This window comes from Platichthys flesus, chromosome 16, assembly GCF_949316205.1.
Source record: "Platichthys flesus chromosome 16, fPlaFle2.1, whole genome shotgun sequence".
In the NCBI taxonomy this organism is placed as follows: domain Eukaryota; kingdom Metazoa; phylum Chordata; class Actinopteri; order Pleuronectiformes; family Pleuronectidae; genus Platichthys; species Platichthys flesus.
Window position 1 is genome coordinate 14,646,896 of NC_084960.1, and position 21,199 is coordinate 14,668,094.

General features: G+C 38.8%; 2 protein-coding genes across 6 annotated transcripts in view; both read right to left on the reverse strand.

The window, feature by feature from the left end:
- The window catches only part of asic2 (acid-sensing (proton-gated) ion channel 2), a 355,981-nt gene that overhangs the window by 15,572 nt on the left and 319,210 nt on the right, over positions 1 to 21,199 (reverse strand). For both annotated transcript variants that reach the window (XM_062408953.1, XM_062408952.1), the window contains one exon: positions 1,380 to 1,507. In XM_062408953.1, the coding sequence (XP_062264937.1) occupies positions 1,380 to 1,507 (128 nt within the window). The remainder of the gene's footprint in view (positions 1 to 1,379; positions 1,508 to 21,199) is intronic.
- LOC133971448 (uncharacterized) lies at positions 2,501 to 15,216 on the reverse strand. 4 transcript variants are annotated; one of them, XM_062408803.1, is made up of 8 exons: positions 14,773 to 15,212; positions 12,927 to 13,112; positions 11,374 to 11,462; positions 10,088 to 10,177; positions 7,224 to 7,323; positions 4,434 to 4,583; positions 4,307 to 4,354; positions 2,501 to 2,956 (listed from the first exon to the last, which is right to left on the reverse strand). In XM_062408803.1, exons 4-8 carry the CDS (start codon positions 10,175 to 10,177, stop codon positions 2,706 to 2,708), a joined length of 639 nt encoding a protein of 212 aa, XP_062264787.1. In that variant the 5' UTR covers positions 11,374 to 11,462; positions 12,927 to 13,112; positions 14,773 to 15,212; the 3' UTR covers positions 2,501 to 2,705. The 4 variants fall into 4 exon arrangements, with proteins under 4 accessions (XP_062264787.1, XP_062264786.1, XP_062264784.1 ...); XM_062408802.1 differs by lacking the exon at positions 11,374 to 11,462 and having other exon boundaries at positions 4,307 to 4,351; positions 14,773 to 15,216; XM_062408800.1 differs by lacking the exon at positions 11,374 to 11,462 and having other exon boundaries at positions 14,773 to 15,214.

Here is a 21,199-nt window from a genome sequence, read left to right on the forward strand (position 1 = left end):
TAATTGTGAGGACGACCTAAATGACATGGGGTCAAATATAGAATCGGACATTAGTGATATAGGAAGGGGTAACACCATCTTACCCTTGAACTGAACTGGAGGGACATTTGCATGTTTGTGCAAATGCTGTTTTGTGTGCTGCAGCTTTAGTGGAGACCTGTACACTGACCCCCAAAAAGTGAATATTGTAATGGTGTCAGAAACAGAACTTCAAACCAACGGCAACATTACTCAGTATCTGATGCATGAGTAAATAGACAAGTGTTTATCCACAATTTCCCTGTATCATCCTAAAAGGGGGCAAAATGTCAGCGTTTGTTTCCCGGCTCGTTTCTGCTGCAAGTGGCCAAAAAGAAAATGAGATCAGTGACTGACAGCCTAAAGAAAACAAATATCATTGATATTCCAAAAACAGAGGCCGTCTTAAAAATTAGAAGGGAACAAATGTATCTGAACAGAAATTCATCTGTTTCGAGAAGGGCAACCCAGTCCATCTCCCACTGCCACTGAGACAGATGATGCATTTTCAAAAGCTTCACGTGGTGGTAGAAAAAAACAGAAAGAGACGAACAGAATGAACAATAGAGAAATAGAGACAAAACAATGAGACCATGACAGAGAATAAACAATCACTTAAAAGAAAACGATTGGTAACTGACACGACTGAGTGGGGTCACAACACAAAAACATTAATCTGGGTGGGGGTTGGTTCAACTAAAGTAAATAGCGGAGGGGAAAGAGAAGTGAAAAACTACCCAGCGCTATGAGTGAAAGGTGCTGGAGTCCTTATGTGATGGAGCAAAGCTTCACTGTGATTGAGTGGAGCTGAGTTGGAGCGAAGCACCTCTCTACCAGCAAGGTCAAAGCCACAGACTACAATCACCAAGAGACCAAGAGACCAAAGAGGCCAGTCGAGGGTCAGAAGGGAATTGAAACACACATGCCATAGAATTAGAATTATCCAGATATATACACACACACACACACACTCCTCCTTATTTTCTCCAGAGGAGATGCATGTGTAAAAGCAAATGTCCAAGGGAGACACTCAGACTTTCTCGGCTTCCTGGTATAATGTCCGTAGATATCTAGGAGAAGTATATGTGTGAACCCAGCTGGGGACCCCCCGCTGAAGCCTTGTTTTTGCATCTGTGTCCCGCTGCGTTGTACATGTGTGAAAGGCAAACTGCGTGTAAACACTGGACATTACCCCCAGGTCATGTCTGAAAAAGGCTACACACACACAACAAAAGATACAATCACTTATTTCTTTTGATCTCGAAGCGATAAGGCAAAATGCGCGTTAGAAGAAAAACAACACAAGCAAGACAGATGATTTTAAAACAAAGTGTAAATCAGTGGAAGTAAATAACACCTACCCTCTGCTCCTGTGTGGCGACAAAAGTCTGGAATCCGGGGGCCACGCCGAAGCCCAGCTCGTGAACAAAGGGGGGCTCAGCCTGACTGTGGATCTGCACCCGCACACCTGCCTCGAAGGCTGTATCCTCTGTAAGAAAGACAGATGGGATGTCCCAGTAAGCTGATTTATTCAACCAATAACACAGACAGAGAAAATGTCTTTGGGCTTTTTGACTGGTTCAGATAAACTGCTCAGGGAACCGAGGAGCAGGAAAAAAGCCAATACTCATGAAAAAAAAAGACTTGACACTCAACCAATGACGTGACAGAGAGTTCAGACTCAGAGTGTCCTGTTTGAAACAGCCTTTTAGCGATGCACTTCAGGCTTTGGACTTTTAAGATTGTCTTTAGTTTAACACGCTGGCAGATATGTGCTGTCCTATTTGTCTTGACATCGAACGCTGGTTGAGAAGAAGGCTTGGCGCTGTCTCTATAGATGAAACAACCCCGTTCAAGCCATTCAAATCACTCTTACACACACACACACACACACACACACACACACACACACACACACACACACACACACACACACACACACACACACACACACACACACACACACACACACACACACACACACACACACACACACACACACACACATACGGGTATAGATGGTATCGAAAGACTTTTTCCTCAAACAGGCCCGGTGGTGGTAAACAGGGACTACCCTTTCCCGAGGTCCTAGAGCAATGGGAGTAAGGTCAACACACTCTAAAAAATCTGAAAAAAATTCAGCTCACTTTAGAATGTAGAAATGAGCTACAGAACTCTATACACAAGGCCCTGACTGGGTTGTGGTTTTTGCAGACATCAATCTTTTGTGGCATTTGAGGACACAACAAACCAAGTTGGGACTTTAAAGGGACAATGACGTCACCTTTTAAATAGCTCCTCATTAACATAAAACACACACCTGACAGAACACAGCATAAGGGGGACCATCATTTTATTACCATAAAATTAGGTTAAACCTTAGATATATGTTGAAATAAGAACACAATATAATATATATACAGGGATCACTTAAAAATAAGTGATCTCAATTCTGAGCTTAACCAAATAATGAAGAATAACAGAACTGGAGTTTTTTTTTATTAGCAGCCACACACGCTACAAACAAAACACACGTCCATTATGAACTTCCATTAGCTTTTCTGATGAAGTATTACATGTATCCATTTTGCAATAACACATTTTTAGAAACAAATGGCCTTTTAAAACGTTAAGGCATCAGCCAAACCACAATGCAAACAAAAACAAATGAACACAAGTCAGTGGATTTACAGCTTTTGCTGCTCTGTCTGCCTCTTTGCAGTTATTCCCCGGTTTCTGACAAAGTCCCTTATATTTTGCACTGTTCGTTGTGCTAGCACGGAGCCTTCGACCATCTTGCAGTGACTGCATTCATATTTTGTGGCTAGTCTTCCTTTGATTATGTGACTTTTGAAGTGCCGCATTACTGCAGCCACCTCAGCCTTGGACCAGATCTTCTTTTTCACTTTTCTGGAATCGTGTTCTTGATGAGTTTTGCCTGGAAGACATACAGTAAAATATGTAGAAAACATTTGTCCCACAAACAGATAACAAAATGTGATGACTACTTTGATCCTTCAAAACTTCCAACTAATTCCACTAATTGTCTCTTTGATGAAAATTCTTGATAACTTGTTACCTGTTCACGGTTCACTTGATATGATTTTCCCAACTAGATTTATCTAACTCAGTTATTCATATTCAAACAATGTTATTCATTCATTTTTTTATGTTGAGGATGATTGGTGCATATTGTATGTAGTGTACTCTGCACAAGTTTTAGGCAGATCAATCTGGGATGCTTATAGGAGTAGTACCATTAATAGTTTGAGAATTATTTAGATACTGTTAGGAGAAAAACCCCAAGTTAAAATCAATATTTGGTATGAGCATCCGTTCTCCTGTATACTTGGCAGTTAGGTTGTTCAGCATCCTTGGGAGCTTTCCACAGTTCTGCTGTGGATTTTAACTTTCTCAATGTCTCTTCTGGCTCTGCATGTAATCCCCGAGTTCACCTGGGAACGTTTGTACGTGGCTCTGCCTCATATCCTGCCCATCTGCACGCGGACATTCAACCATAAAGGGTCAACGCAAAGCAACTAATTAAATTGTGATGCCCCAAAACTATAAAATTGAACAGATTAATTTTGATATGCCTGTGTTTCTATTGAGATGGTTCTGTTCCATCGGTCAATCTAATACTGGACTCCCTTCAGCACAAAGATCCAAGATCACAGATCTATGGGATCTACATTAACTGATGAGTCATCACCATGGGACAAAAAACTGTGATCATTGAAACTGAATTTCCTCATCCTTCCATTTGTGTGCATCCATCACGCAGCTTTACGCATGAGTATCACCGATGTATTTATTTATTTAGAGCAAACGGACTGATTACTTCACAAATCAGTGGATCCTTACCTCCACCCTGAGGTGTTATTTGTTAATAGAAGTTTGAAAGTGCACTCTGTGCGACTGATGGCTAAGTCTCGATTTTACACACACACACGCGTCCTTCATTATACATGCAGTCCTTCATTATACATGCAGTGTTGGAAGATAATCTTAAAAACTATTAAAGACTCGGCTCTGTTACTCTGCTGTTTAATGGAATCTTGGAATTGGAGTACAATAGAGAGAAACTGGGATGCACAGATGCAGGGGTAGAGCAGAGTATGACATGCAACAGAGGTCCTCACCAAGAATCCAACTTTGCAGTTATGTAGTATGCTTCTTAACCAGCAATTGTATACTTTTGTTTTATTCGATTAAATCATATGCTGTCTTTATTTATTGCATTAGTCTTCTTTAATACCATTCCTAAATACCTTAAAACTTGCCTTACCTTCAGACGGACAAAAAGCCTCATCTACTGTGGACGTCACAGTTCCTGCTAAACACAATGCAACAGAAGTCGTTTTTTCACTGGAAAAGGTACATTTTAGACATAACTTTAGGGTATGGCAACTTACCAAAATCTGCAGTTTCCTGGACCTGTTTTGTGAGTGTAGAAGCTAATGCACAACCAGCATTTCCAGCCTCTGAGGCTGTGACGGCTGTGTCACTGTCATCTGACTCGCCTTCACTGTCCTTGGTCTCAGTGTCACTCAATGCAATTTCCTCTGGGAAAAGGTATTAAAACTAACATGAATATATCATCATTACATGAAAAGCTAACAATTAATCAATTAACAATTTGAAATTGTATATTAGCTCACTATAGTAGAGTTAGGTAAATCCACAAGGGTAAAGGTAAGGTTAAACAGAAAAAGCCATTGTGTGCTCAAACAATATATGTTAGAACTTCCGAGGTTTTCTAAGAAAAAGTTAGTGACCAGTGAACTAAGGCACTTCCAGATGTTTTTGATTTGACGTTCAGAATGAAAAGCACGTTAAATGATGTGCATACAGGAAGATATCATCTCAAGGAATCACTTGCGCTCTGGGCACTTGACTACACATCTAAAAAGATCACTTAGGAATGGACTAATAAAGTATGTGAGTGCATCTACATGAATAAGTAAGTGAAAGATAACACATAAAAGACATTGAAGATAAATAGTCTAAGGGTTTGTATATAGGTGGATCTGGGTGATTGGACTTAATAGTCCTCATTGTTAGGATTGATCGGATGGTGTATGTGTGAGCTATAATGAGACAGATGTTCAAGAGAATCTGTATAACAAGAATAGACCTCACCAAGGAGGTGCCCCCATATTTCATGGGAACTTCCCCTCAACCCACAGGGGAAACGTGGGGGGCAAGTGCCTACTGTCTTAGTTCGTTGTTTTTTCAGTGTTGAGTTGCTCAATGTTCTTTGGGCTGTTGTTTTTTTCTCATGGCTGCAATAAGGGCCCGAAAGAAATGTATAACGCCATTCTCCGAAGTTATAAATGAACAGCATATCGTTAGTGTCGTTAAATGTTAATGGGTTGAACAATCCAATTAAAAGATCTAAGATAATTTTGAAAATGAGAAAACTTAAGGCCCAAGTTGTCTTCATGCAGAAAACACACCTTTCCCAGGAAGAACATGAAAAGCTGAAGAAATTCGGTTTTAGAAACACCTATTACAGTAAATGTAAACAAAGCAACAAAAGAGGTGTGGCAATACTTATACAAAACTCAAATAATTTTGAGTGTCTCAAAGAAATCAAGGATTTACAGAGGGACGATATATTATGGTGAAGGGGAAATTAAAGAAAGAGGTGGTTACATTAATAAATGTACATGCTCCTCCAGAGAGTACTAAACAATTCTTTAAAATCATTATTCTCAGTCATGGCCTTAGAATCTGAAGGTATAGTGATATGTGCTGGTGATTTTCACATGATAATGGATCATAGGGTAGACACAACAAGCATAAAAAGAAAAATTCTACCTTGAGACTGAATGTAAGCATACTGAACAACAAGACAACGATTGAACAAATTAAAAATGAAATAAAGAAAAGCATTGAGGAAAACGACACAGAAGAAATCAACCCAACAATCTTATGGAACACAATGAAGGCGGTGATAAGGGGGAAATTAATAGCCATCACGTCAAGACAAAAAAAACTTAAGCAGGCAAATTATCTTAACTTAGTGGAAAGACTAAAAAATCTTGGAGGTACAATGCCAAACTACTTACACAGCCCAAATCCAACAAGAAATAAAGGATATTAAAGGGGAAATAGATAATATATGATATTAGGGAGCGAAATAGAGAGAAAAACTTAGATTTCTGAAACAAGATTATTATGAAACAGGCCCTAAAGGCACATGGCTTCTCGCAAGGAGAATTAGGAAACAACAAGGGATTAACATGGTATATAATGCTCTCACAGCACCTATAACTCCTGAAGAAATAACTAAGGCAATATCCAGGCTTAAGGCAAATAAATCACCAGGCAGTGACGGTTTTCCATCGGATTGGAACTGAACTTTTAGAGAAGAACTAACCCCTCTCCTTGTTTCATCCTTTAACTGTACCCTTAAGGAAGGTAGAATGCCACCCTCATGGAATGAAGCAATCATATCTGTAATCCCCAAGGAGGGTAAAGACGCAGAATATTGTAAAAATGACAGACCCATTTCTATACTGAATGTAGATTACAAGATATACACATCCATTATAGCAGGGAGATATCAGAATTTCATGACAGAATTAATTGACGAGCACCAAACTGGATTTATTACAGGACGACAAACATTAGAGAACTATGTACCTTGGAAATGTAACTGAAAGTGTAACTGGAAGTGATAGATATATAGTCAAGATACTGTTGATTGCAACTAAGAAAACAATAACAAGAAACTGGTACAAAACTGAATCTCCTACCATAAAACAATGGTTAGGGATTGTAAGAGAAATAAACTTTATGGAGAGAATGACCTACCAACTTTGACTTAAGGAAGATGTTTCTATAACAAAGTGGAAAAAATGGGTGTTGTATGACATAAAGAAAGACATGTGAACTGTAAACTGTATAAATCTGATTTGTAGATAAACACTACAGTTTAAAAAAAAAAAAAAAGATAACTTAGATCCATTTAACTCAGTCCTTGTCAGTGAAAAAGAGGCAAAATTGACCTCTTCAAGTAATCATAATATTTTTGGAATTACAATTATTCACTTGCTGCCAAATTGATGTTGCAGTGTTTCATTTCATCATGAAATCTCTTTTACCCATTTTTCTTTACAGTGTGGTCAGTCATACATTAGAACAATGCACATTCATCCACCTACTACCATTTACCACATACTCCATTAAAAACTCACCTTCGCATTGAAGCCACTTGAAGGAGGATACAGGTCTCACACACTGAACGCACTTGTCCAAGGAGCCTATTGTTGCGCACACTAGGCGATGTTTCGGACACTAATAACAAAAGTGAAACATTTGTTTGTGTCTAACATTTGAAAAGCAAGATATTTCACAATCTGTTTTTATTAGTTGGTTTCCTTTAAAAAAAGAAAAAAATGTATTGGTAAATCTTTCAAGATACTTATGAGTAACAATTAACAAAATTAATAAAAAGCAGATTGAATATACTATATATTTATACGGTGCTGTAATCATGATTGACATACCCTTTAAAAAAGACACAATGCACATGCATCTAAGTTGGGCAGTAGGTCAACAAAAATCCCACTAAAAAGGTGTAATCCATTTACAATGCAATTAAAAACACTAGTTTGCAGGATTTGTATTGCTCTGAATAGGTTTAAATACCTTAGAGATGGTCATTGAGACAATGTTTTATTAAATTAAGGACTCAATATGCTATTGCATGAGATACAAGTTTTGATTAATCCATTACTTTTTTGAGCACGGGATAAGTTAATGTATGTACAGAGCGACAGAACAGTAGAACAGACTTCCTCCATGCATATTACAATTGGAAATATCCTCAACTGTCGGATCAATAGCTCCTTGGAGAAACGTTCTTAAAACACAAACAGTCCTTCCCAATTGTAGAAAAGGTAGAAAATGAGCTACAACCTAATTTCCATTAAAACAAAGAGTGCACAGGAACCATCTACAAAGTAAAAAAGAGATACTATACTTGGAGGGTATTCTTCACTCATATACACCTTTGGCAAAATCACTTCACACATCAGTGGTCACGTATTGATTGTACTACAACACTAAGTTTGGACAAATTTGCTATCATTAAGAGGTGAACTCAATCCAATATACAGTATATATGATTGAGTTCAGGTATAAGCCCTGACCTGCAGAATAACCCTGTGCTCTACATACAACAACTGTTTGACTGGAAATGTGAGTTCCTTTGTTCCTAGTAAATGTTGCAGTATTCTGATACTTGAATTGTTGGTTAGAATGATTACACTGAATTAGCTCTTAATAGTTACATGGTAGCCATAAACATTAGCTTCCTATGTTTTAAGTTTAACGTGTAGTGATAACGCATTACATATTTTCTGTTTAAATAAAACAGCCTCAACTGCCTTGACCAGCTACCACCTGTCTGTATCAGCCATATAACCTGCCGCTGCTCTGCACAAAGACTGGAATAAACCACAACTGAAGTGGATTGGATTCTTCTGGTGTTTTTGGTCAGGCAGAACACCAGAAACACCAGAAGAATCCAATCCAATACATTTTTTTACTCATAATATTTATTAGTATATGTTTAAATACTTTTAATGTAAAGTGAATGGAATATTTTTGATTATAATTGTAGTACAGAATCTCCTTACAGTGTTACTTTGTAGACAGCCCATTTGAGACACCAATATATTTGTTCAGTAGTCTGAATAGCCGTATCTTACTACCGTTGGCAAAAAGGTAAATTTGTATTTAACGTTTCCCTCATGATAAGATGTTGGCAGACTTTGAATGTTAAAGAAAGGCCACTATCAACCCCACCCTTGATTGAGATGCTTGCAGTCATCTCAATCAAGTCTCTTTCGGTCGTCATCAGTAGCAGATAATGAATAGAAGAAAAGTTAAATAAAAAATAATATAGTGAGAATGCACCAGTCAAAAGGGATATTTGAGGTCTGGATGAAAAGAACAAGTATTGCTAAAAAAAATAAGAAAAAAGGAACCTCTCTAGATAGTTCAACATCTTCATACCTGTAACATTATGTAACAGTCATCATGACTGTGGTCCCAAGTATTTTGTGGGGAGAAAAATGCACTTTGGAAGTATTTGTAGTCACCTGAAGTGTCTGATTACGGCATCCTGCAAGCTGTTAGAACTATACTAATCACAGTTAATTTTGACGGATGAATTTGATTTTTGGTTCCTTCTTTATATTCTGACAACCCATTTTGGTCTCACACTACCTGTGATTGGTGGCTGTGAGCTTTTTGCTGTCTGACTCCAGGCCTCTAACATGCCTAGATTTGTTTTGATTGATTTTAAATATGATCTTGTCTTGCATTTCATGAATTACTGGTGACCGGGTCCACATCTGTGACATACAACATGAATACGAAAACTTACCACTCCCATTAAACTAACATAAAGATCAAATGCAGGTTGTACAAGTACTCTTAAATACCAAAGTAATGCCACTAACAACCCCATCTACGGGAGGGACCCCAAACAACGTATGGTCCACCCAAGTCATATTGGTGTCAGAGCTTAATACACACACACTCAAATGTTATTCTGCCTTAGATTCTGAAAGACATCCTCTGAGATTGTCCTTAAATACCATTGTCCTAATACACCATAATACACTCAGGTGACAGCACACACACACACTAACCCTACACCTTTTACATATGCAGCTCACGCAAGAGATCGGGTCCACATCTGTGACATACAACATGAATACGAAAACTTACCACTCCCATTAAACTAACATAAAGATCAAATGCAGGTTGTACAAGTACTCTTAAATACCAAAGTAATGCCACTAACAACCCCATCTACGGGAGGGACCCCAAATAACGTATGGTCCACCCAAGTCATATTGGTGTCAGAGCTTAATACACACACACTCAAATGTTATTCTGCCTTCGATTCTGAAAGACGTCCTCTGAGATTGTCCTTAAATACCATTGTCCTTGTACACCATAATACACTCAGGTGACAGCACACACACACACTAACCCTAACCCTACATTTTGTCACAATTCATGTCATCAAGCACACTTCACTTACCTGTCCAATCCTTGTGAGTGGATCAAGCACTGGACTTGACTGGTTCAGGTTGCTTGCAGTCATCTCAATCTGGCCTCTTTCGGTCGTCATCTGTAGCAGATAATGAATGGAAGAAAAGTTGAATAAAAAGTAATGTAATGTGAATGCAGTAGTCAAAAGGGATATTTGAGGTCAGGATGAAAAAGAACACATACAGCTTACAAAAAGCACAAGTGGAACCTCTCTAGATAGTTTTACATCTTCATACCTCTAACATTATGTGACAGTCATCATGACTGTGGTTCCAAGTATTTTGTGGGGAGAAAAATGTCCTTTGGAAGTATTTGTAGTCACCTGAAGTGTCTGATTACGGCAGCCTGCAAGCTGTTAGAACTATACTAATCACAGTTAATTTTGACGGATGAATTTGATTTTTGATTCCTTCTTTATATTCTGACAACCCATTTTGGTCTCACGCTACCTGTGATTGGTGGCTGTGAGCTTTTTGCTGTCTGACTCCAGGCCTCTAACATGCCTAGATTTGTTTTGATTGATTTTAAATATGATCTTGTCTTGCATTTCATGCATTATTGGTGACCGGGTCCACATCTGTGACATACATCATGAATACGAAAACTTACCACTCCCATTAAACTAACATAAAGATCAAATGCAGGTTGTACAAGTACTCTTAAATACCATAGTAATGCCACTAACAACCCCATCTACGGGAGGGACCCCAAATAACGTATGGTCCACCCAAGTCATATTGGTGTCAGAGCTTAATACACACACACTCAAATGTTATTCTGCCTTCGATTCTGAAAGACGTCCTCTGAGATTGTCCTTAAATACCATTGTCCTTATACACCATAATACACTCAGGTGACAGCACACACACACACTAACCCTACACCTTTTACATATGCAGCTCACGCAAGAGATCGGGTCCACATCTGTGACATACAACATGAATACGAAAACTTACCACTCCCATTAAACTAACATAAAGATCAAATGCAGGTTGCACAAGTACTCTTAAATACCAAAGTAATGCCACTAACAACCCCATCTACGGGAGGGACCCCAAATAACGTATGGTCCACCCAAGTCATATTGGTGTCAGAGCTTAATACACACACACTCAAATGTTATTCTGCCTTCGATTCTGAAAGACGTCCTCTGAGATTGTCCTTAAATACCATTGTCCTTGTACACCATAATACACTCAGGTGACATCACACACACACACTAACCCTAACCCTACATTTTGCCACAATTCATGTCATCAAGCACACTTCACTTACCTGTCCAATCCTTGTGATTGGATCAACACTGGACTTGACTGGTTCAGGTTGCTTGCAGTCATCTCAATCTGGCCTCTTTCGGTCGTCATCTGTAGCAGATAATGAATGGAAGAAAAGTTGAATAAAAAGTAATGTAATGTGAATGCAGTAGTCAAAAGGGATATTTGAGGTCAGGATGAAAAAGACCACATACAGCTTACAAAAAGCAAAAGTGGAAACTCTCTAGATCGTTTTACATCTTCATACCTCTAACATTATGTGACAGTCATCATGACTGTGGTTCCAAGTATTTTGTGGGGAGAAAAATGTCCTTTGGAAGTATTTGTAGTCACCTGAAGTGTCTGATTACGGCAGCCTGCAAGCTGTTAGAACTATACTAATCACAGTTAATTGTGACGGATGAATTTGATTTTTGATTCCTTCTTTATATTCTGACAACCCATTTTGGTCTCACGCTACCTGTGATTGGTGGCTGTGAGCTTTTTGCTGTCTGACTCCAGGCCTCTAACATGCCTAGATTTGTTTTGATTGATTTTAAATATGATCTTGTCTTGCATTTCATGCATTATTGGTGACCAGGTCCACATCTGTGACATACATCATGAATACGAAAACTTACCACTCCCATTAAACTAACATAAAGATCAAATGCAGGTTGTACAAGTACTCTTAAATACCATAGTAATGCCACTATCAACCCCATCTACGGGAGGGACCCCAAATAACGTATGGTCCACCCAAGTCATATTGGTGTCAGAGCTTAATACACACACACTCAAATGTTATTCTGCCTTAGATTCTGAAAGACGTCCTCTGAGATTGTCCTTAAATACCATTGTCCTTATACACCATAATACACTCAGGTGACAGCACACACACACACTAACCCTAACCCTACACTTTTTACATATGCAGCTCACGCAAGAGACTGTCAGATGCGATCTCATTACTGCAAATGTCAAATTGTATCAGCTGAGAGGAGGAGCACCGTCAGAGCATGCAGCAGAAGGACTCATCACTAATGTTAAAAATAACGAAACTGCGTGTATTTGAACTTATCAAATATCAACAAAAGAGTGCAAAATAACATACAGGCCATCAGAAAAAAGTAAGAAGCAGTTAAAGTACATATTATGCATCAACATCATGAACACACCCACTAGCACTCTGTGAATCCTGCAGACTATTACCTGTTGTATTCACATATCAGACATTACCCAGATTTTGTATTAGGGAGCTGGCATGTTAAAGACCTGTTAATTCCGGTGTGACTGAATCTGACATTTGCGGTCACACTTACAGTTCCACCAATTGATGTCCAAACAAAGTCCAGAGTGCACTTCATGTGTGAAAGTGGCTTAAGTGTAGCTGAAGCAGTAAGAGATGGTCAGGAAAATAACACTAATGAAGAGTGTGATGAGAGCAAGAAGAGGACAGTCTGTTGGTGTGCCTCCTTAAGTTTACGCACACAATCAATCAATATGCAAACACATACCATCCAAAAGTAGCTTCAAACTGTTTACACAAACCATGAACTTGAAATTGTTACATACCTTAATAAAGCATTCAAGACGACCAGCTGATGTCCCTGCAGGCATCTTTTTTTGGGCCTTATGTGTTGACCTCTTTTGAGTTCTTGTAGAAAGCTTTGATGTGGATGGTACCTCACCATGTTGGACATCTGATGACATCCCTCCAGATTTCTGGAGATTAATGCGCCTTCGCCTCTGCATGATTCACTGGCCAGTGTCAAAAGCCAGAGTAACATAATAAAAAGAAGATTGTTGTTATGATTATTATGTACTAGAAGTCTAGTAATGTACATGTGGCATCTGAGCAGAAGCCATATTCTGAGCTGATAAATCAACATTCAAGTTTAAATTTAATACAAAAGGACTTAATGCTTTACCGAAATTAATTTCTTTACATATGCCCATTAAAAGGTAGAAACCCATTTCTACAATAGAAATAGGCTGCACATGAACTAAATATAAACAGGAGGATGATGTCTGTTCTAGTGTAGAGCTGTGTTGGACCACAGACTTACCTCTCTACCATTTAATGTAACATAATCTCAGTGTACAGAGATTCTATAACTACATCAGCTGCATTGAACCTCTGTGGGATTGATGTCCCATCATTATCACCCAGAAGGAACAAACACACAAATCAATACAGTCTTTCATCTGCTTAAATGATCATCCTCAGTCTCTATATCTCCTCCTCACTCACTTACCTTGTCCTGCTTCTTCAAACAAGAACTTAACCTACATATATAACTTTACATTAACGTTCAATTATATTTACAGCAGCATCAGCATGACTTGACTATTGTGCGATAGCACACTCCTGGGTTCAGATTTCTGATCCAAGGTCCTTTATGACATTTACAAGGACAGTGGTTTAGGATGTTATCACATCAGTGCTTCTGACATGTGATTAGTTTTTCATCATTTTGTATTAATTCAAATAACAACCTGAAATAATAAACTGCTCAACCTGTTTTCTACCAGATGCAAAATGTTAATTTAGAAAGACTATGTTAGACAACGTGAGTGCTGTGAGTCTCTATCATACACAGAACCCAGTCTCAGGGAAAAATATGAAATAGAAATAAAACCTGCTGACATTTCATCCTTGCTTTTAGCTATGGAATAGTTAAATAATCGACATGAACATTAAACAGCATTTTTAAATGGCACACACTGCACCAGTTACTATACCACAGCTTTGTTTCTCCTCACTATTGTACTTTACACCTTCATAATAACGATAACAGCCAAAAACCTCTGTGGAAACACGGTTAGCTTACTTTTTTAATCACATAAGATTTGGTTATTTTGTTTTTAGCTGTTTTCAGCACACAAACACCACTCTAACTGCTCAAATGTTCTGTCCTCATCCCCACCACCTGTGCTCATTACTATCATGTGTGTGAAGCATGCACCTCAACGAGGGGGCATGGCCACTCCCGACACGCAGCTTCCACTGGCATGAAAAGCAACTGTGGCTTAAAATGAACAAGAATCAAACATCCTCACCTTCTCTTGTCCACAAGACAGCTGGTTACACAACACAGCACGAGGCACATTCCTCCAAAACAAAAGACTGATCCTCTCCTGCCTACTATGAAGCTGCTGCAGCTGAGAGCTGGTAGCTGTTAGCTCTACTACTAGTGCAGGCTTGTGCAGGTAACACAGGCCTCAACAGCATGCGTGAGCACTGCTGTAAAAACAACCTAATGCCAATATCCATTTAGTTTAGCCTTACTTTATTTCCATTAAAATATGCATCAATAAAAAAAAACTTAGACTAACTAATAACTAATAAGTTATTGTTATGGTGTAAAAATCCTTCCTCATGCAATTATCTACTTTATTTAGAAGTTTTAATGCTTACCTGTATGTTTTAAATCCTCTACTGCTTCCATTAGGTCGCCAGCTGCTTCAAATGGGCTTTAAAGATTAAATGCCGTCAGTCGGGGCGGTCCTTGGAGCGAACTGCCTGTAGACGCCACCCACTTTTCAAACCAACCAATCAGTGAAAAGGGCGGCAAAATCGAACCGTGTGTGTCAGAAATGTGTATGAGAGTGCAGTATAAGCACCACAGATAGGTTGCGCTGTGCTATACACTGGGATACACCGAAAAACAGGTTTATGGTAAAAAAGGACTATGAACGAAAATGAGAGAGGATGTTCCTCAGACACTCACGAATGCAAATAAATTGTTTGAAATTCGGGGACCTTGGCATAGTCCTCAAATTACCCTAAGGTCCGCGGATTGCTGGTGTGTAAACGGGTAAATTGTCCCTGAATACCATGTCTACCAACACACACACACACACACACACACACACACACACACACACACACAAAGGAAGAGATGAAGGGATCCAACGTTCTTCCTTTGGTTGTGTGCTATCTTCGGTTTTGAGAGGATCATCACTACGCAACAGTACAGTGTGTGTGTGTGTGTGTGTGTGATGCTTGCTTGTGAGAGGTTGAAAGATTGACGACACAACATTGGCTTTGCGAGAGACATGGTATAACTGTATATTAGTAAGCTTACTGGAAGTGTGTGCATAAATGTGTGTCATTTCGAGAGAGAGAGACAGACAGAGAGATAGAGAGACTGTATATTGATGTGTATGTGTGTGTGTCTGTGTGTGCGTGTGTAAGAGTTAAATCATTTTTTTGTGTCCAATCCTGTAAAGTGTCTGTTATGTCCAATAATATATAGCATAATATTCCATCCAGTGAAGGTCTTGTACTTGTATGTATCTGACACGTTTTATGTCCTTTATGTCTCGGCCGACACTGTCCAGCTCGAACTTGTCATTTTTAATGTGACCATTGTACCATTAAAAAGCTATTACCTTTTTTGTGTAGTTCGGAGATACACGTTCTTTTCCACACAATAAGGAAACTGCACCTCAATATTTGCAGGAGTATTATATATTGTATGACTTAGTATTGTTAAAAATCTTATTTCAATCTCTTGACTTTATCCTATATCTAATACAGCTTCCAATCTTCTGGGAAGAAATTCCATTATAAGGTGCAGGGATTTGATACTATTGAGCAGAACAGGTCATTTCTCTAGATTTGTGGTTTGATGCTGTAAAAAGAGATTAACTAAACTCATAATGATGTTAACATTTTTTATTTGCGTTAATACTTGAATACTTGGGTCTATGCTGTGCCACGCTCCCTTCAGCGCAGCCCACTGTGTTGTCTAAGTGCAGGGTTCCCTTCTATCTGAACGTTCACAAAAGGTCCTGACTAAACCTTGAAACACTACCTGTTGTCCATGGATATACAAAAAGTTATTATTGTGGCATGTAAAAGGGAAAACACAGCTGAACGTCTTGATAGCAGTTGTTGGATAAATGCTCCATTAAGAGCTGTAGACAAATTATCATACATAATTATCCGGAGTTGTCCAACGACCAATTTTAAAAGCTGTATTGTCGTGCTCTGTGATATATCCCTTCATTATATTTAACAACAAACAGTCAAAACAAGGAGCTGGATCCCTGAAGCTGCACATAAGGAAAATAGAGACTCTAAGTACAAGGACTGTTCATTGTGATAAAGGGATGTAGCCCAGAACAACTGTGTGCTTCTTTCGTGTGTCTTCGTACGACAGTAGTGTTCTATAGGAAAGAGGTGTGAGCTGTCAGGCTGTCGTGCGTGTAAAATATGTGTTAGAAACAGAACTCTATTGTTGGTTTTGGCCTTGTCAAGAATAACAAAAAAGATAAACTTAGATCATCTTCATCATTTACCTCAAAGGTTAGTGTAAAGTGGCAGAAATTCAACAAATATAATTTTTTTTTACTGCTTTTGGTAAAGAATGAGCAGCTTTATTGCAACTACTGTTCCCTGTTAAACAAAAATAAGTTTATATTTGTTCTGCTGTTGTGTATTTGTACTGTTTGCTGTAACACAAACATCCATATGTTAATATATTGGGTGAACTCGGTTGGATTTAATGTTAGATGAAATGGTGTCTACAAGAAATTAAATATGATGTACACAGTTTCAGACTGGAGAAATTCATGACAAAGGTAGTTCTGTAAATACAAATATTATTTGAGGGAGAGGTTCAAACCCTGCTTTCTTTTTCATCTACATAAACATGGACAATTACTACAGGGGGAGGGCGTGAATGTCGGATTGTTGCTTTTAGAAAATGTCAGGTCCGGTCATAAACAAGTTGGAGATGGAGGGATTTGGTTTGTATGGCAATGAGTCCAAAACCATAGCCTGTACATTAAAATGGTCGTAGTCTCTGGGCCCAGAACGTGAAGCCAAATTGGAGGCGCCTCAAACAAGTATTCTCTTGAGTGACCAACAGAGGGCCACTCGACTGGTTATAAATGATGGTTTTCAATAGAAGTCTTTGAGAAAATGACTCAACTTGTCACTTGATTAATAATCAGTCAACATTCTTCTAAGGACTTTATGGGCTTAATCTCTAGTTTCAGGTCGTCTTCGGTAGAGCATGATGCTCATTAAGCTAATTATGGTCAAATAGACGATAAAGCACCATATGCATTGGGAGTGAATATCATGTGATTCACAATGAGTACTGTGCGAGGGGAGCAGGTGGCTAAACACAACAATGTTTTTTTGCAACCATGTTTCAGCTGCCTATTCCTTGGATACACTCACTTGCTATATTCAAGTCAAGAGACCAAATAGGTGATTATAAAAACATATAAAGTAATAGATGGTGGTGTTATAGATAGATGTAAAAACACTGAGAAACTGGATTGAGACTGATGAAGACCTTGATCTCATAGGTCAAGATATTAATTCACACTGAACAAGTCACAACACTTGAGACAATGAGCTCTTACTGAGAGTGAAAATGAAATGTTTGTGTTTGCACACTGCGTCCATCTGTCTGAATAAACAATGAAGTGTGTGTGAGTTACAGATTGGACCTCGCTGCTTGTTTGGGCTCCAGTCAGCTCAGTTCTCCTTATCATAAAATGATCAAGAGGATCGTGGATAAGCATGTTTGCTGTATCTGAACAAAGCAAACAAAGCTGCACAGATCTGTAGTTACTGTGTATTTCATCAGCACTATCATGCTCCTTTGACGGAGAGTGACAAAAATGAAAGAGACACAGATGAAATTAGGATGCGACCGGCAGCCACGCACATAACTTGAATCCTTCTGCTTTGTCTGACCCTGAGTGAATTCAGGTGGTGTTCTGTTTTCACCGCCATCCTCCTTCAGCATCTCAAGTTGTTTCAATTTGACACTGAGACGGAGATGATATCACCGACCAGTGCAAAGAGCTTTCACTGGTCTGTGGGTGCATGAGTTTAGATCAGTTTCTGTAGAATTTAGTTAAATCTGAATATCCATCACCTTCCCCTCCCCTTCCAAACGTGAAAAATAATTTGTGGTAGCTTCAGTTGTCCAAAAAACTACAAACAAAAGGTGTTTAGTTTGTCCAGTCTGTAAACCCTGTAAAAAACATGCCAGCCTCTGTAGAGAGGACCCTCTACAGATGTAATTGTAAAGTATTTAAAAATAAAGGGTCCATTCAAGGGTAAACAAAACAACAATTTGTACAATTTAGATGAAACACACTTTTAAAAATTGCATTAGCTCATGGAAGCTGTCTTCACCACAATTTATTTTCCCATATGTGGCTTTGTTCCCCTGTGCAACGGAACGTGCAGCAAGCTTAAATCAACAATCATCTTACATTATGATCATAGGTCGTTTGTCCCGGACATTACGGCAGAGACAGTCAAAGCCATGGGAAAAGGTTATCTCACACAATTAAACAAATTAAAGGCGACTAAAACATCCCATAAACTTCAATAAATATGGGGATATCACTGGTTTGGAAACATTTTGGATAGTGTAAGTACACAATTCAACAAAATATATAACACAGGTCATGTTTAATACTTCAGATCTTCTATTCCCTGTGCTTCTCTGCATATTTACTGACAGGCTGCCCTATTTTTATTTCAGATAAAAATACATTAGGCATATTTCTTATCAAAAAATAAACACCAATTTCAGCTTAACCCATCCTTTTGAGCTAAAGTGTTGCGCTTTCCCTGTTTGCACAAAATATTAGTTTAAGTTCGCTGTGGGATGGCAATTTACTTGTGCAGCCATTGAGAACGATTTATAATTTACAACAAGATAAAAAAAGAAAAAATGTCCTCTAAACAGCATCAGATGAGATTTAGAGCCACTCATGGTACTGCAGCTGAATCTCCTCTGAAAATATCACTGTCATGGATTTCTGGACAAAGCGTCAGAGGATCAAGATGTCCTGAACAGAGGCAATTGATTTTTGATGCATTTCAGATAACGTATGCACAATTACCATTAAGCCTCCGTGCATCCTTCACCCACTGAGTTGTTGGTGACACTGACACACACATTCACACAGAAGCGCACTCTCACACACACACAAACACACATATACAGGCACACGCACAAACTGACCAAGCGGCACAAAGGAGATGACAAGAAGAAAAGATAGATTATCAAGGACTTTCCACTTCCACTTCGCTTGGTTTAGCATGTTGCTGAACAAAGCTCTTTCTGCCCCCTTCAGGTGCTCCTCAGAGTGCTCTTTACCAGCTCTTTGATTTAATAACGGCACACACAAAGAGTGCGCAGGCACAGCAAGATTTTTATTTTTCATTTTTTGCAATGCACTCAAATGTTTGTCGGGCATTGGTCGCTTGTTTGCCACATAAAGTGGGAGCTGAGATCAGAGATGATAGATGGCACATTGATGGGAAACCTAACAGGAGGCTACAGAAAGCACAGACTGGTGATGAGCCCCACCACTGTTTACCTACATAGTGCTGCGTAAAACAAATAAAACATGGCAGTATATGTTCAGGGGAAAAAAATACATAAAGATATAAACAGAAAAAATAAATAAACCTTTGTGCAAAATAAAAACTACAATCAACAGGGAAAAGAGAAATGAAACAGGCAAAGTGGGAGATATTGAAAAACTCTCTCTCACATTCTCAGAGAGGAGATTTAAAGATGACATAAAACTGTAATTCTATGCATATCTCCCCCATCCTGAATCACTCCATCACTGACATTGTTCATATAGACATAGTGAGTGAGCAGCACAATGTAATTGATTGCTTAGGAACTCTGAAATGTCAGTTTTAGAGTCAATTTACTCTAAGACAAAAGTCTCTCATGTGTATAATTAAAAATGCTGTGTATATATATGCAGTTTATGTGTATATTATGGTAGACTTTGATATAAGATGAAATTGCATTTTGTTGTTATCACAGTTTCATATAGACTGGGGATCGTTTGAAGGTCTTCCCACCACACTGCAAACATTTTGGAGCTCAGCTGCTGAAGGGAAACATGGCGGATGCAGAGTAAACAGGCCACTTTGATCAAGACTGCTTGACGAATCTGATATTGGAAAAAAGGCCTTTTACAATTCCCAAACTGCAGATAACTTATCAGGAGAGGACAGTCTGTGGCAGAAGTTGAACTAATTATAAAAAAATATTGGAAGGTCTGTATGCTAAACTCACAGATGCGAAAAACTAATTATCGCTTTCTAAAAACTGTTAGTCTGTTCTTGTTTTTTCCATTTTCAATTCAGAGCATTTCTTAAATTAGAAATTAGAAATGACAAAAACAAGTCTGATGATGGAGGCAACATGTTTTCACATATACAGTATGGAGCAGGCGTCTGTGAAACCAGCGGTTACACTTTCCAGCCCTTCGTCTATCTACTAATCTAATTCCAGGAATCTCTCTCTGGAATGATCGTTCATCTTATCAGCTTCACACTTGGCATGTGTATTGCTAAAGGCCCAAGGAAGTGCAGAGTTGAATTTGGTACGATTTAAATTAAAGGCAGCCAGGGCTCTGTAGCAGAGACGTCTGTGCCTCATCAACATAAGTGACGTTGTCGATCAGGACCATTGTGCGTTCACAGCAAAGACAACTGAGTGTCCAGTTCAGGGTTCTGTGTACTGAGTCCAGCTCCACTGAACTTTGAATAAACAGGTGAGCAGTCCTGCAGGTCACTTTTACAGTTTCAGAAAGAAAGCTGTAACCAGCTTCACCACAGACCAATCAAGCAGCCCGTTCCAAACAGACAGGTTTAGAACAGCCTCTGCACTGGAGTAGGAAATGAGAAGAAAACATGTGTGTGTCTGTTTCAGGGTCCGGTCACTTAGGCGGATTTCCTGGTTATTGCCTTCATCGAAACACCCAAGTCCTTTTGTTAACATCTTCCGGTCAGCTCAGAAATAAGAGAGAGACACTTCCATTAGTCGTTTCCA